The following is a 17,482-nucleotide window of genomic DNA, read 5'->3' on the forward strand; positions in this document are numbered from 1 at the left end:
ACAACATAACATCCATAAAACACATTCCTAGCTTGGTACCCTGTATAGACACAACCGTTTCTTAAACCTATCCACTAGACATACCCTTGCCACAACATACCTACTACCCTCTCTCCTTTATGGCACCCCCCCTTCTTACTAACATTCATACCTCTTCTAAAAACAAACTTGAAACTTGGTATAATAAAATCTCCAAATTCACAACCAACTCCAAATATTCTACCCACCATTGCATTGCTCTCAAATCTCAAAAATGGCTAGAGCTTTCTAATTACCTTTCCTATTTATCTACAACTAAATACACAAAATAATTTTCAAACCCCAAGACTGTCCTGCTCTTAGCTCTACCTTCAACTACTACTTTCCCAAAAGGTCACTCAGAGCAGGTGACCAGCAACTATTACATTATTCACAAATCTACACTCCCTCCCAGTTAGCTTCTCTATTCTTACTCTGTAGCCAAAATTTGGAATACTTTATCTCTTCCCATAAGACCGACTCAAAACTTTACTCATTTCAAGTCTTCCCTTCATACCTCTCATCTAGCTGGATATGCAATTGTACCAAGCCCCCCTAAACTTCACTAAATCCTCATTCTCTCCAGTCATCTCTATTACTGGTAAAATAGTAGCTCTAATTTTGGTAAGATAATATCTCTGAAATGACAGCAGATACTTATTTTATTTTGTGTACCCTTAAGGTCAGCAATGTCTGCTTTTCTCTATACATTACTGTGAACTACTCACATATATATTTTGTACTTATTTTCCATTTCATGTTAATTGTTCTTTGACTTTTTATTGTATGTGAAGTTTTACCTCTGTAAGATTCTGTTTAATTTTTGTAGAAATGAATATTGCATCATTGAACTGTAAATCTTAAATGTAAAAGTTTTTGACTTGAACTTTTCTCTCCGGGCCTCCACTGAAAATGGGCTCTCTTAGGCCCAGTGGACTTTCCCGGTAAACAAAAAGCAAATAAACAAATACATTTATCATTAAATATATTTAAACCTTTCATTGTGGCTGATCTGTGTAGAGATATTGAAGTTTTGAGAGTACTTGCATATTCATTTGGTGACACTGTGTGGACCACTCCTAATAGCCTTACTCTTGGTCAAACTACCATTTGTATTAGTATTAATATTACACAGTAAATTTGGACACCCTTTGTTAAGGGCCTTAAAGTAGCTCATAACGGGTTATGGTGGCAGTGGTAACTACCTTATAGTCTGGGCAGAAGGAGACATAGCTTGTAAACCTGTGGCAGCCTTTCCCAGGTGTGTGTGTGTGTGTGTGTGTGTGTGTGTGTGTGTGTGTGTGTGTGTGTGTGTATAAAACAAATCTCCAAAAGTGTGTGTGTGTGTGTGTGTGTGTGTGTGTGTGTGTGTGTGTGTGTGTGTGTGTGTGTGTGTGTGTGTAAAACAAATCTCCAAATGTGTGTGTGTGTGTGTGTGTGTGTGTGTGTGTGTGTGTGTGTGTGTGTGTGTGTGTGTGTGTGTGTGTGTGTGTGTGTGTGTGTGTGTGTGTGTGTGTGTCAGCTACTTGGGCAGGGACACAAAGCAATGGCTGGACAAAGAGTGTTGGAGGACTTGGCTTGGAACCCTGGATAAGGACTCAACTCTATAGCTGTGCCATGCCAGTGGGGAGTCTTAGTGGGAATCTGGAGAAAGAGGGAGAAACCGGACCCGGACTGAATGTGGTCTCTCTGTGCTCTTAAGAGAAAGTGTACTTTATGTAGAGAGCTGCATCTGGAAATGCTGTGTGTGTACTTGTCATCCTCTCACTGACCATTCTCTACTGTTGCCAGTGGTGAGAATTGAGGCTGTTTTACTACTGGTCAAGTGGAGGGTTGCCTCATGTGGATATTTAGTTTTGCTAATGAGCTTTTCCTTTTATCATATCTGTAAGTGGATCACCAGGCTGGTTTGCTGTTACCTTTTCCATTTTGTTTACGTTTGGCATGGAATGACAGGTTTATATGAGTTTCTAGGTGGGTGTAGACTTTATTTGTATAATACTAGAAATGTGAACATTTTGTGGGTTACAGGTGAACTTGAACTTGGAGACGTTATAATGGAATTGTAGGAAGTATGTACGCCTGATATTTTTGAATTCTGTGACATTCACAAATGCTGGTTTAGGGATTTTGAAAGAAAAGGTTACCAATTTTTTGACTGGATTGGGATAATGGGAAAACACAGGAAAATGTGTACCAGGGAACCATTATAAAACATACCTACTTTTTGCCTTTCTTCAAATAACAAATATGAAAATTATAATTACTAATTTAACCTCAAAACATTTCTGCATATAAAATACTTATATATTATACCTTAGAAGAATTATAAATCATATTAAAATTTATCAACAGTACTGAATTTTTTTTTGGATTTGTGAAAGACTTAATGCTTCACTGTCCAGGCAGATTATGTCTGACTGTGTACAGGTTTCAGTAACAGCTTTTCAAATTTATCATTGTTCTTGTCATTTCACTTGGTACCATTACCCTGATTTAGTCACTCACCATCCTGGCCTTCACAATCAGGCAGTTTCAGTTATGTATGTAAGAACTCTTCATCCCACAAGGTTTATTCCAGCAGTACAGAAAACAGTGCAAGGACTATGGTGAACACTAAGCTTCAGCAGCTTCCAAATGCACTCCCTTGATAAATATTTGAGTTATCTTTTGGATGAGAGAAGATGAAGCCTTACAAAGGCAAAAAAGGTGCCCTTGTATTCAGTTTTGAAAAAAGTTCCCCTTTTTGTACTTGCCAAACAGTAAGATGATGAATGTCCTAACGCTGTTGTTTCAGGGTCTGACCATACTAAATCAGGGCCCTTTGAATTAAGATTCAGTCAGAACACAATTGGGCCACTCCAGTGCTACTACTTTGCAAGGTCACAATGACAATCATGCTTAACACTAGTAACTAGTAAGCGGTCAGCTAACAGCTGTCACAAACCCATGAACTGTGCTCTGTATGAAGTTACAATAAAAGAAAATTGCACAGGCATAGTGATATAATGCAAAGAATTGATGCAATATTGACTTATATAAACGGGTCCTGGGGCTAACTCCACCTGGGACTCTCTTGCTTCATCTCTGATAAAACAATACAAATTCATATGAAATCTACAATTGAAGTGAGAACTTTCAAAATAAAGTTGTACTAAACATAACTGTTGCAGCATAAACTCTATGTGATGTACCTTGTGGAAAAAAGAAACCTGACAGCCAAAAACGCCGGGGATGGTAGAGAGTGAATTCATCATCCTCAGTATCCCTTTTAGAAGTCTCAGTTGACATAGTTTCAAGCATCTTATTTTCCTTTGGAGAGGGAGCTGGAATGCCAAATCTGTTGTACAAAAATACAGAGAAATATTAGTGTATATACTTACAAGCAATCGAGAATATTTATTTTCCAAGATAAAATTAACGTGATAGTATGTGAACTCAGGCTCTGCATATAATTGGGATCACACTTGTATTAATATAATTAAACATAACATTTGGTGGAAAAGATATTTTTCAATAGCATTCTAAAAGCTATAAACAAAAGTTATGTACTTATCATAATGATAGATCCATGTTGTCTGATTTTCATCTGGTTCAACTGTGGGTTGTCGGATCCAGCTGGATCCAACCTTGGCGCAGATCTTGCAGCTTTTTGGATTTAGGGCTCTGACATCTGCCCTAGCCATAATTCCCTGGCCTCCACCACAGATCGAGATTTTCTCCCTGATGAATAATATATATCAAAGTATCATCAAAAACCTTACTTTTAATGAAAAAGGGGTGCTATTTTGGATAGTTTCTAAATGATGTGAACCAGGCCATGACATGGCTACAGATGGGTCTATATTATATTAGCGAAAATCCTGTTAAGCGAATACAAAAACACCAACACGTATTGCGCGAACTGCGAATATGCCGAACGCACTAAACCGTGAAATTCAAACAGTCGAATCCCCATAGTCAGCCAACTCCACCTCCCACTACACATTACCTACCCAAACAAAATAAATAAAGCACATACATACACTAACCAAAACCCTACTTCTAACCCTAAAGTAAAGCACCAAAACCCTACTTCTATCCCTACACTAAGCCTTACATACATTACTATCTATGCACTTACCTTAACCTGCACCCTAACCCTAAGGTCCGTAACTATCGCACACTTACCCTACACAGATATACCAAAACAAAATAAAATAATCCACACACATACATTTAACAAAACCCTAATTCTAACCCTACACTAAACCTTATATACATTACCTATCTATGCACTTACCTTAACCCGCTCCCTAACCCTAAGGTCCGTAACTATCGCACACTTACCTTACAGAGCTATACTGCAGACTGGCCAACCATGACACTTCGACATTTTGAATTTCGCAGTTTTTGGACATTCGGTGTTTTCGTGGTTCGCGCAATATGTGTCGCTCTTTTCGTATTCGCGTAAAAGGACTTTCGAGCATATAAATGGAACCCGCTACAAATCACTGGCAGTGGTGACTGCTTATTGACAGGGAGTACCAAGTTTGAGGTCATCAGAGTCTTGTTATTGTTGTTGTGTCTTTTGGCTTTTCCCGGTTAGGGGTCGCCACAGTGGAACTCCGGTCCACTAATGATTGGCAGCTGATTTTTACGTGCCGAGTTGCCAGCCCTGACGCACAACCTTCAATGAAGGTATGCCCATTCACGCATGTCTCCATGCAGAAGATGCTCTAGCTGAGAGTTGAACCGGACAGCGTCTTACTGTGAGGCGACAACGCTACCTTAACACCACCACCGCAGGTCTTCAGAGTCATATTAGTGCTAATTTTGCAAGGGGCAGATGGGGCGGTGTTGAACCAGATAAAAATCAGAAAACATGGATCTATCGTTATGTTATGTACATAACATTTGTATCCAGTGTTGTCTGTTTCATCCCATTTAACTGTGAAACAGATTCCACATATAGCCCCGGGTGATATCAGGGAAGGACATTCCTAAGAATGGTGAAGACAAACAATGAGCAAGATCTTGATTGTTCATCCAGCTTATAATGCAACACAAATGTATGAATTGCTGACCAAGTAGCAGCTGCACAGATATCATCAATAGGAAGTTTGCTAGCAAAGGCTGCAGATGTGGCCATAGCCCTTGAGGAATAACCTTTCAGCTAAGACTGTAAGGACAAACCCTTTTTATTGTACACAAAGGTAATGCATTCTGATAACCATTTAGACAAAGTAACCTTAGCGACCACTTTGCTCAATTTTTATTTGTTGAATGCCACAAAATACTGATCAGACCTCCTAAAAGGCTTAGTTCTGTGAAGACCGAACCTGAGTTGGTGATGGACATACAACAAATGAAGTATGCATTCACCTTTATTAGAAAATCATGGAGAAAAGACTGGTAGATTTATAGTCTGAATCACATTTGCTTTGGATGCCACCTTAGGTATGAAAGAAGCATTAATTCTCAGTGAAATCCTATCCTTATGAAAAAAACAAGTAAGAAGGTTTGCAGGAAAGTGCTTACATCTCTGAAATCAGCTTAGCTGAAGTGATATCCACAAGAAAATTTGTTTTCTAAGATATAAACCTCAAATCCATTGAAGCCGCCAGCTCAAATGGCAGCTGAGTCAATGCTTGCAACGTAATAGGAATGTCGCAAAGAAGAGCAGGATCTCGGACTGGTGGCCAAAGAAGGAAAGTCCTTTTAAAAAAGTTTTGGAAATCTTCAATGAGACAATAGAAGAGTTGTTCTGGCCTATGTGAAAACTAGATGCACCTTTATAGTGGAGTAACTAAATCCATTATGAGAAAGTTCTGATAAAAACTTGAAAAGGGGTCTAGACCTTCGGATAATGCCCAAATCGAAAATCTTTTCCATTTCCTGTGGTATAACTTGGTGGTAGCCTGTTTCTGACAAGCTGATAATATCTGAACAACTGAGGAGGAAAGCTTGGCATATCTGGCTACTGTTAGAAATGGAGGAGCCAAGAGGTTAATGTCATAGTTTTCTGATCTGGGGGAGTTAATCCAGACATATGAGACAACAGCTCTCAATACTGATCTAGTCTCTAGGGAGGATGCACTAGAAGAGGCCGCAGGAATGGAAACCATGTCTGCTGAGGCCAGAAAGTGGCAAGGAGGATCACGTTGGCCTTGCACATTCATGCTTTCTGTATAAATTATTCATTAGAGAGAATGGGAAAAAGGTATAAATGAGACCCGGGGGCCATTTATGGACCAGAGCATCCCTTGGTAACTGTCCCTGTGGAATCATTACAGCAAAGTAACTACTACACTTATGGCTTAGATGAAATACAAAAAGACTGCAGCAAGGCTGACCTCAGTGATTGAAGATCAAGTTCAGCACTGTTGGCTTGAGGGATCACTTGTGAGGCATCAGGATAGATCTACTCAATTGGTCTGCTAGAACATTGGATGACACTGGGATATGCATTGCTAAAAGAAAGAGTTGTGAAGACATCATTCATTGCCAGACTCGCATGGCTTTGTGGCATAGGGGCTAAGGACAAGGTTCTCTCTGTTTTTTTAACACCTTTACTGAATTATCACTTGTGACATAGGCAAATTTAGAGTTATATAAAAGTAATCAAACTGCATTAACAAGTTCATGTTTACAAACATTATACTTCACATATATTGTATATATCATATAACCTAAGTAACATTACATACATTATTCAATTCCTGCCCTTTTTTTTACACAAGAAACATCTTTATTAAACCATCACTTATGACATAGGCAATTATACATTTATATAAATGAAAACAAGTAATCTCCGTGGTATCCCCGAAGTCTCAAAACAACCCACTAAAGTGTAGTGGGTCTAAAAACAAAACAATGTAAGAAACTTCTCTGTGTGGAAGATTTTCAGTCCATATATTTCTAGTTAATCACTGTATATTAATCAGATCAGACAATAGTAGTAGAAGTAGCGAACGTAAACTCGTTAAGTCAAAAAGTAATAATAGAAAATATATAATTCTACAGCATTACTAAGTATTCGAAAGTAATCCAAACAAGGCAGGCAGTCTGTTTCCAGTCGAAAATCCTTTATTAAGTACACAGACAAGCGATTCAAGTAAAACAAAACTAGAGTAATAATTTCCTCATGAGCTTTCTAAATATATATATACTTTTTATCAGGCATGGGAGTGGTTTATTGTACTGTAAAACAAAGTGTTATTGGTGCACATGTTAAATTCACATCCCTTCCCCCATCAGTGTGACATTCGAGCTGGTCCTACCCTACCTAGTAGCTGTCATAATAATATATAGCCCTAATGTACTTTAATGGTACATCTTATTTAACCAAATTATTAAGTCTGTGATTTTATATAAGGCAATATACTACATGGCTGGAAATATATCAACTTTAGTTAATTTGCGATCAAAAATTATATATAAATATATACATATTACATTTTGCATGTAAAAATCAGTTTCTATTTTCATAACCTATTGTTAACAAAGATCGCTTTCGTCCTTCTAGACTTCTTCAGGTCTGTGTACAAGAACCCTAAAAACTTATATAATTGTATAATTAGTTAGTATTGATATTACCATCATTTTGAATAAAGTGGAAAAAAGAGAACCAGAAAAAATAAAAAAATATATGTATGATGATGGAAACAAAATATACACTTAAATTTCAAATGATTTAAAATGGTATTTGTAGAAAAAAAAATACAATTAGTCATGTAAACAGTGTGGCAATTTTCTAAGTTCCAGTGCACTTTTAATTGAACAGTAGTAGTTTAGTCCAGGCTTTCTAAAAGAATTCAGCTTTAATTGCCACATGAGTTCCTGTTTCTCCAGAATATTCGGGATGTCTCCTTCAAGATCACCCATGTCTATGCGATCCAGGATCTGGAACTTAAAACCTGTGTGTCTTTTATGAAGAGAAAGGTGTTTGGCTAGTGCATTATTTTTACATCCAGAGCGGATTTCTGACAGATGACATGAAATCCTTCACTTGAGTTTATTTACAGTCTTGCCCACATAGAATGCATCACATTCATTGCACTGTGCCCTGTAAATTACTTTTTTAGTGTTACAGTCACCCCTGCACTGGTTTTAATGATCTTCTTTAAATAAGGGCAATAAAAACTATCACCTTGCTGTATAAATATACAAAATGTACAATTAGTTTCACATCTTTTAGTGCTTTTCTCACATGGTCTAGGTTTAAATTCAACAAAATGTCTAATATTCCTGGCCTTTCTATAAACAAATGATGGGGCTTCACCTAAGATGTTAATCAGAAAAGGGTTTCCTGTGACAATGTCCCAGTTTTCTTCAATAATATTTTGATACTGTGATAATCCAAAGTGTATGTCAGGATGCAGCTATTTTTGCATTTGTTATTCTCTGTGGGATTACTTAACATTTTTCTACTGGGGAGGTTGAGTGAAGGTGCTTCAGTCCTTTTCAGTTCAATAATGGGTTCCAGGATGTTTTTTAACATCTGACTTTCATAGCCTCTCACTAGAAAATCATTCTCTAAGTTGTTCAGGTTTCTCAAAAATGGTTCCATCTCTGTGGTAATTCGAGCTAATCTATATCCTTGGGATTTCACAACATTATACTTGTTTTTTGTAGGATGTAGACTTTTACTGTGGAGTAATAAGTTAACCCTCGTTGGTTTTCTGAATAGATCAGTGGTGATTCTGTTATTGTTGATGTCCTTGGAAATCTGCATATCTAAGAAAGTGGTTGAAGTACAGCTATGGAAGAGGTAAACTTCAGGAAGGGGGTTGTTTGATTGAGGTAAGTGATAAAATCTCCAAGCTGCAAGGTGTCACCTTCCCACACAATAAAGACATCGTCAATAAAACGTAAATAGCATGTGATATGCTGCATGTAATCTGTGTTATTTAACACAAAGTCCTCCTCCCATTTGCCCAGGGCTATGTTAGCTATGCTGGGAGCCATGGCAGCCCCCATTGCTATACCAGTTTTTGTTTGTAGTGTTTGCCATTGAAAGTAAAGAAATTGAAGTCCAGTACAAGATTAATGAGCTTGCTTATCTTTTGCAGTTGTGCCTGTGTACCCTGATTATGTTTCTTAAAAGACTCCATAGCTGCTGTCATACAGTAATTGTGAGGGAGCACTGTGTACAAGGATTCCACATCAATAGTTATCAAAATACTGTCAGCTTCCACTGTAATGTTTTTTATTTTCTTCAAAAAATCCATTGACTCTCTTATGTATGACTTATTTTTTTCTGCTAGAGGTTTCAGCAAGTAATCAAGGTAAATGGCTGTGGCTTCAGTAAGGGAACCTCCACTTGCTACCACCGGTCTATAAGGTGGGTCTTCTCTGTTCTTGTGTGGCTTTGGTATTCCAAAAAAGTAAGGTAAACGTGGGCATGGGCTCCATAAATAATTATAAAGATTTTCAGTGATAAGTTTTTTTTCCCATAATGTGGTGAGATTAGTGTTCCATAAATCATATGCTCTTTTTATGTCATCCATGGTAAATAACTCATAAAATCTGTTATCCTCCAGCATGTTCTCTATCTTTTGGTTGTAGCTAGTGGTATAAGTCACAAGTATACCTCCTCCCTTGTCTGCCTTCATTACACGCCTGGATTTATCATTGCCTAGCTCAAGCAATGCTTTTCTTTCTCCCTGTGCTAAGTTATAAAATTTTTTCTTTGGAGGTTTTTATGTGAGATGGATATCAGGAAACTGCTTAAAAAACCTCCAAAGAATTATCACAGTATCAAAAATATTATTGAAGAAAACTGGGACATTGTCACAGGAAACCCTTTTCTGATTAACATCTTAGGTGAAGCCCCATCATTTGTTTATAGAAAGGCCAGGAATATTAAAAATGTTGTTGAATTTAAACCTAGACCATGTGAGAAAAGCACTAAAAGATGTGAAACTAATTGTACATTTTGTATATTTATACAGCAAGGTGATAGTTTTTATTGCCCTTATTTAAAGAAGATCATTAAAACCAGTGCAGGGGGTGACTGTAACACTAAAAAAGTAATTTACAGGGCACAGTGCAATGAATGTGATGCATTCTATGTGGGCAAGACTGTAAATAAACTCAAGTGAAGGATTTCATGTCATCTGTCAGAAATCCGCTCTGGATGTAAAAATAATGCACTAGCCAAACACCTTTCTCTTCATAAAAGACACACAGGTTTTAAGTTCCAGATCCTGGATCGCATAGACATGGGTGATCTTGAAGGAGACATCCCGAATATTCTGGAGATACAGGAACTCATGTGGTAATTAAAGCTGAATTCTTTTAGAAAGCCTGGACTAAACTACTACTGTTCAATTAAAAGTGCACTGGAACTTAGAAAATTGGCACACTGTTTACATGACTAATTGTATTTTTTTTTCTACAAATACCATTTTAAATCATTTGAAATTTAAGTGTATATTTTATTTCCATCATCATACATATATATATTTTTTATTTTTTTCTGGTTCTCTTTTTTCCACTTTATTCAAAATGATGGTAATATCAATACTAACTAATTATACAATTATATAGGTTTTTAGGGTTCTTGTACACAGACCTGAAGAAGTCTAGAAGGACGAAAGCGATCTTTGTTAACAATAGGTTATGAAAATAGAAACTGATTTTTACATGCAAAATGTATATGTATATATTTATATATAATTTTTGATCGCAAAATGAACTAAGGTTGATATATTTCCAGTCATGTAGTATATTGCCTTATATAAAATCACAGACTTAATAATTTGGTTAAATAAGATGTACCATTAAAGTACATTAGGGCTATATATTATTATGACAGCTACTAGGTAGGGCAGGACCAGCACGAATGTCACACTGATGGGAGAAGGGATGTGAATTCATGTGTACCAATAACACTTTGTTTTACAGCACAATAAACCACTCCCATGCCTGATAAAAAGTATATATATATTTAGAAAGCTTGTGAGGAAATTATTACTCTATTTTTGTTTTACTTGAATCGCTTGTCTGTGTACATAATAAAGGATTTTCGACTGGAAACAGACTGCCTGCCTTGTTTGGATTACTTTCGAATACTTAGTAATGCTGTAGAATTATATATTTTCTATTATTACTTTTTGACTTGATGAGTTTACGTTCGCTACTTCTACTACTATTGTCTGATCTGATTAATATACAGTGATTAACTAGAAATATATGGACTGTATATAAATGAAAACAAACCACACCATCACAATCCTAGTTGCAATTATTTTACATCACAAACCATATTGGCACACTCCCAGCTGCAAATATTATACAGCGCTTGTAATCTACCCAGTCATTTCAGTCAAACATTACATAGCTCATTTAAGTCATGATTCATTCCTCCCTTCTTCTTCTTCTTTCGTCTTTTTCCCGGTTAGGGGTCGCCACAGCGGATCACCATCTGCTCATGATTGGCAGTGGAGTTTTACTGTGTCGAGTTGCCAGCCCAGCGCCCAACCTTCCACAGAAGGCACACACATGCACACACTCATGCCTATGGCCAATTTAGTGTGTCCAATCCACCTACAGCATGTCTTTGGGATGTGGGAGGAAACCGGAGCACCCGAAGGAAACCCACGTGACCACAGGGAGGACATGCAGACTCCGCACAGAAGGCACCCCAGCTGAGGATCGAACTGGAGAGCCTCTTGCTGTGAGGTGACAATGCTAACCGCTGCACCACCGTCCTCCCCTGTATGCATTATTCCCACAATTCCCATTTTTTCCTATGTAGTTTCTTCCTACCCTTTTCCAAAGATATCAATTCCAGTTGTTTTATCTGTGACTATATTCACTACTTTTAGTATAGCTGGTTTAGATTTTGATTTCGGTTTTCTAGTAATTGTTTTTTTGGCAGCCACCATAATTAGACACAGCAAGGCCTTACCATGTCTAGGCAATGCAGATTCTTATCATACCTCTGACAGTGCATCCCGCAGGGAATCCTTAAAGTCTGCCAACTCACCGCACTCCCAGAAATATGTTCCCAATTACCTCTTTCTTCCCCGATACACCTCCAGCACTTACTGTCTACCTGAGGAAAAATTCTCTGGAGTCTACCTGGGATATAAAAATATCTGTATAAAGATTTCCAAGCAAAAATCCTAAATATTCTAGATTTGGTTAAGGTTCTCCATTTGTTGATGTACCAGACTATCAACACTTTGTCTTTCTGTACTTGAATTACACCTCTGGGGAGAATGTCCTGAAAGGCCTGCAACACTAGGAGGACTGTTCATATCACCAGAACACTGATGTGATGATTGACCTCTGATTGTAATCACATGCCTTGAACTATCTTACCTTCCAAATGTCCCCTCACCCTAGAAGGGAAGCATCCACTGTCGCAACTGCCACTGGGAAAGTTGTTCAGAATCGTCTGTGATGAGTCCAAAGGTCAGTGTTCTGAATTGATAGTCGTTGGCCCCCAGCCAGAAATAGAGAAATCTCTTTGACTGCTTCTCTATCTTCACATGATAATATGTGTCCTTGAGGTCTATTAAGCACATCCAATTGTCTTGTCTCAGTAGAGGCAAAATGGACTGTAGCATCACAATCTGGAATTTCCTCTGCTTGACATACTGATTTAAATGACTCAGGTCAAAAATGAGCCTGAGGTCCCCTGTTTTCTTTGGTACTAAAAATAACCATGGGTAGTCTCTGGACTCAATATGGTCTACTGGGGGCTGTTTGGATGACTTTTTTCTAGGAGCTTGGAGATCTGTGTTGCTGCATGTTCCCATTGACTGGGTGGGACATCGGGAACTCTTTTCCTTTTGACAGGGGATATGAAAAACAGTATAGAATAACTTCTGGAGATAATGTCTAGCACCCACAAATCTGTGGTTATGGTTTGCCAGGCTTGTGGGTGAAAAGATAAGCACCCCCCAACTGATAATAAAGGTCACTATGTTTAATTTCTCCAAATTTTTTTTCTGGTACTGTGACAGGAATGGACTCCATGCCTAAGTCAAAGTATGATTAAAGTTAATGAAATCAGTTTGTTTCAGTTTTTGTCGTTAGCCAAAAGTGCTCTTCACAGCACCTGCAACATGCCCAGAATTGACTACTACTGCAGTTCTTATGGAGTTGCACGTATTGGTAGCATATTTAAATACTGTAAATTATTTTTTAAGAGACCCATTGCTCCTACTACTATCAGAACTGTCTTGGTATCCTTCTTCCACATTGCCCTCCTTTCTGCCTGTAAATTCTGCTATTTTATGACTTTGTGTCTTTCTGTATGTTAGACACTAATCACTGGATGTAGCAATTTCAAAGATCAATGCTACTTTTGTCTTCTTTTCATGGACTACTATATCTGGTTTTCTCCCATCTATGTTTTCAACTGTAGGTAACGGGTAGTCATGTGATATAGACTTTATAATTCTCTGTAATGCTTTGTTGCTCAAATGTCCAGTGCTTCTCAGCTACTTCAGTATTGTAATGTTTGTACACTCCCCAGTGCAACAGTCTAGCCACATTATTATGCCTTTCATCTGCTAAGTGCCTAGATTAGTTCCACCTAAGTTGAATTAAGTGAATTACTGGAGAATGTATGAATGAGTGAATGAATCATTAAAAAATGACAATATAGCATTTTATTTTCAAGCTTTAAAAGGGAAAAAGGAAATTATGGATGAATGGATAGAAATACCCAAGTAAGAAAAATTATTTTTGACATTTGTGGACCACTGTTGCAGCTAGTAATTTTGTTCTTATTCAATACCTTATTTTTCTTTTAATAAATTACAAGTACATGCTATGAAAATAAGTTTGCATACATGTTTTCAACAGCTCCAGTAACTTTTCCCTAGCTGTAGAGTTTTTTCAACACAATCTAGCTAGTTGTTATGCAGTGAGAAAACCAACAAGTGTATCACAACTGTAACATTTCAGAGGGAATGAACAAAAAATTTTTACTAAGAAATGTTTCATTAAGTAGCTGTTGATCTTTACTTGAGACATTTGCTACATAGCCATCTGAACAGACCATCTGAATTCCATATGTGATCACTCACTGTTTATATGTACCTGGTTTGGTATGCTTCTCAGACAATTATCTAGGCTATGCTTACAAAACAGCTTCAGAAACGACATTTGCCACTTTCACTAAGAAGCAGTTTCACAGCCACTGACTGACATAATGCTGTCACTATTCAGCCAATTCTGCCTTCAAAGATTTCATCATTATTGCTAACACAGTTTGAGCTAAAGGAGCCCAGTAATGTGCCAGACAATGAACATGCAAACAATATTAAATTCTCACAAAAAATGTTCTAATTGGGTCAGGTTGCTAGAGTCACTGGACATGCCTATCCCTTGCAGGAATATAGAGCAGATAACAATCTATGCTCTATTCTTGTCAGGCAGACTGCATCTGAATATTTTTAAATTTAATTTTGTCAGAAGTTGCACACTTGAGATTCCTTGTCTACTAATTTTCTGGTGTACAATGGACCCTATCATTCCACCCCATGCACTTAATGCTACTTTATGTTTGTATTCCATTTACCCTACAAAGACTGATGATGAAGTAATTAAAAGGCATACACCACAGACCTGTAAGCATTTAATTCTTCCTGATTTGATGTTGTCCTTTTCATTCTTCCTCATTAATGGATTTGGAGCCGATCCTCAGATCTGACTTGGTCACATATACTAGATTTCAGATCCAGCTCTCAAGCTCCTCCCTTTACCCATAATGCTTCACTCCATCCCCCTTGCCTCAGATCTCATTTGCTGTCATTGTGGTTAGATGTAGGTTCAGCTCTTGAGCATAGTAAGCAGTTTTTTTTCTTCCAAATAGTTGCTAGTTAAATTTGATATACTTATTCTTAAAACTTGTTAGTTTTCTTTCTACAGTATATCCTCCCTTTTAGTGGTCTCTGGCATTAGGATTTTTCTGCACTTTTCTTGACTTTCTGCTCACCTTTGAGTAGTCTTTGTATCATTGTTGGTATTCCTTGTTTCCTTACCTTTTCACGTATTTTCATTACGATACCATAGCTGGTATTTTTTTCTCCCTTTCTATCTAACAGCTCCTATTGCCATATCCACCTTAACATCTACTTCTTCTTCGGAACCTAAGTCCTTGGATCTGAGAACCAGTTCAGCTCATAGAAGGCATATGCCAGAGTAAATTGTGAAGCCTGTTTCCCTTTCTCTGCCTACTCACCTATAGCAGACTCTGAAGAAACACTCTCGACACCCTTCCATGTCATCTTCTAGGTCTTCCAGAACTCTGTCAGAGGCAGATGTGGATAGGATGATGTGTAAATTCCTCAGAGCTCATATCCAGATGAAGGTTCTTCCATCTCTGTCCCCTTCTGGAGCCATGAATGTTCCTACTAAGTTGATTGTTTCTCTCTCTCCAATCTGACCATGGTTTTAGAATCCCAGGATCCTAGATCTTACAGTTTCAGCACTGGATCTGAGGATAGTTCCTTCCTCCACTCCAACGATTTCCCTGACTTGTTCTGCTCTGATACCCTCAGATTGGAGCAGGTCTCAGAGATGAGATGTTGGGGTTGGATCTGAGGGGTTGGGTTCAGCTCTGTATTTGTTGGATCTGTCACTTCCTCTCACAGCCTCGACCCTGGACAGCTCGGATCCAATTCTTCCCTTGATGTTCAGATCCAGGGGTGGCCCTGACCTGCCTTCTTCAGAAGTTTCAGCTCGAAGGGGAGGAAAGGGGTTCTACTGATCCCTTGGTGTTCAAAGTGGTAGAATGGGCTTTCTCTATTCGTAGAGAAACATCATCACTTGTCTCAGACCCTATCCCCTTTTTCTCACTGGCTCCAAGCTCTGAGTCCATCAGACCTACTCCACAGGGCCAGCTAGTTCCAGTTAGTCTCCAGACAGTTCCACAAGAGGAACTCCTCCTATCTTCTAGTACCTCCTCTGAACATCCTCCAGAAAAGGTTCCTTGGAAGAGGACTTGTAAGAGGAGACACACTGATTCTCCCATGTAGTCTTTCACAGAAGACACTGATTTTGATTAGAGAGAAGGATCCCCCAGATCACCACCTGATGACATCTCCTTTGGGGATATTCTAGAAATCCTTAAGCAGAAAGGTGCCTGGCCATCCCAAACTCCTTCTTCTGAGGAATCAGTGTTCCTGAAGACTTTAGGTGCTGGGCCGTCTACATCTTGGTGACCCTCCCCCGGTGGATGAACCTATTGATCTGGTTTCCTGCCATGCATGGAAAGAGCCAGACACTGTCAAGCCCATACCCAAGTGCCTGGGACAAATTTTTAGTTCCCCCTTCAGACCACCCTCACTGGAACAAAGGAGTCCCAGTTGATGCCATGGGGGTGAGGGCAGCCACTAAGAAACATCTAACAGAACAAGGATCTTCTCTCCACCCTTTGAACAGGGAGTCCAGAGCACTGGACAGATTTGGAACGTGAGTATTTGCCTCAGCTAACTTTGCTCTGAGGTCACTTAACTATATGGCATATTTTACTAGACTGCAGAGAGATTTGACTAAGGAATTATCAAACACTCTCTCTGAGTCCATGTCGGCTGAGAACTTCAAAAGGACTTCCTTTCAACTGGTCACTCTTTTGTCTATTTCAAATGTGTCGATGAGGTTAATCTCTCTCACACAGCTGAATGTACCTCATGACCTGCTGGTTCAGGTATTACCATAAGAAGACATGCCTGGATGCAGCTATGCGACTTTGTGAAGCCCTTTAAGATGTTTTTTATTGATGCTCCTTTTGATGGCACTTCTTTGTTGGGGCCATCTAAGATATGCTTAACTGCAGTGAAAAAGATGAAAAACTCTGTCTGCCATTGGAATCAAAGTTTCTACTCCTCAACAGATCAGAGAGGTAGTAAAAAGATGTGGTTCCATAAATCTCAGGGGCCTTTCCAGGATTTACAAGGGGACAATTCCTCCAGAGGCAGCGGAGGAAATGTTAATGTCAGACATTTCCCTAGAGGCAGAGGAGGCCCACAGAACCAGGGCTTTAGGGATTCCTTTTCAGACAGGCCTTATCAGTGCTCCTGAAATGCTCCCTGTCTATTCAACTCTGGAGGCAGTCGGGAGTCATTTCTCTTTGCACCTAGTTGCCTGGACAGATATCACAAAAGATTCATGGGTGCTAAGAATAATATCCAGAGGTTAATACATACCCTTTTCCTTTCTTCCTCCACGTCAGAGGAAGAAACTTCCTGATATCCCACCCAGTCAGAGGAAAGAAGCAGCACAGGAAATATAAAAGCTGCTAGAAAAAATAGTCATCCAGACTGTCCCACCCAACCAGACAGGAGTTGGAACTTACTCATGCTTCTTTTTATGCTTCTTTTTAGTGCCAAAGAAAACAGGGGACCTCAGATCAGTTTTGGATCTAAGCGGTTTGAACCAGTTTGTGAAGAAGGGAAAGTTCCAAATGATCACGGTTCAGTCCCTCCTGACTCTTCTGCACAAGGATAACTGGATGTGC

General features: G+C 38.7%; 1 protein-coding gene across 1 annotated transcript in view; it reads right to left on the reverse strand.

The window, feature by feature from the left end:
- Positions 1-17,482, reverse strand: part of DNAH14 (dynein axonemal heavy chain 14) — a 2,550,346-nt gene that overhangs the window by 206,506 nt on the left and 2,326,358 nt on the right. The window contains 1 exon segment of the mRNA XM_044060213.1: positions 3,213-3,358. Within this exon segment, the coding sequence (XP_043916148.1) occupies positions 3,213-3,358 (146 nt within the window).

Source organism: Protopterus annectens, chromosome 1.part2 (assembly GCF_019279795.1).
Source record: "Protopterus annectens isolate FY-2018-M chromosome 1.part2, PAN1.0, whole genome shotgun sequence".
NCBI lineage: Eukaryota > Metazoa > Chordata > Ceratodontiformes > Protopteridae > Protopterus > Protopterus annectens.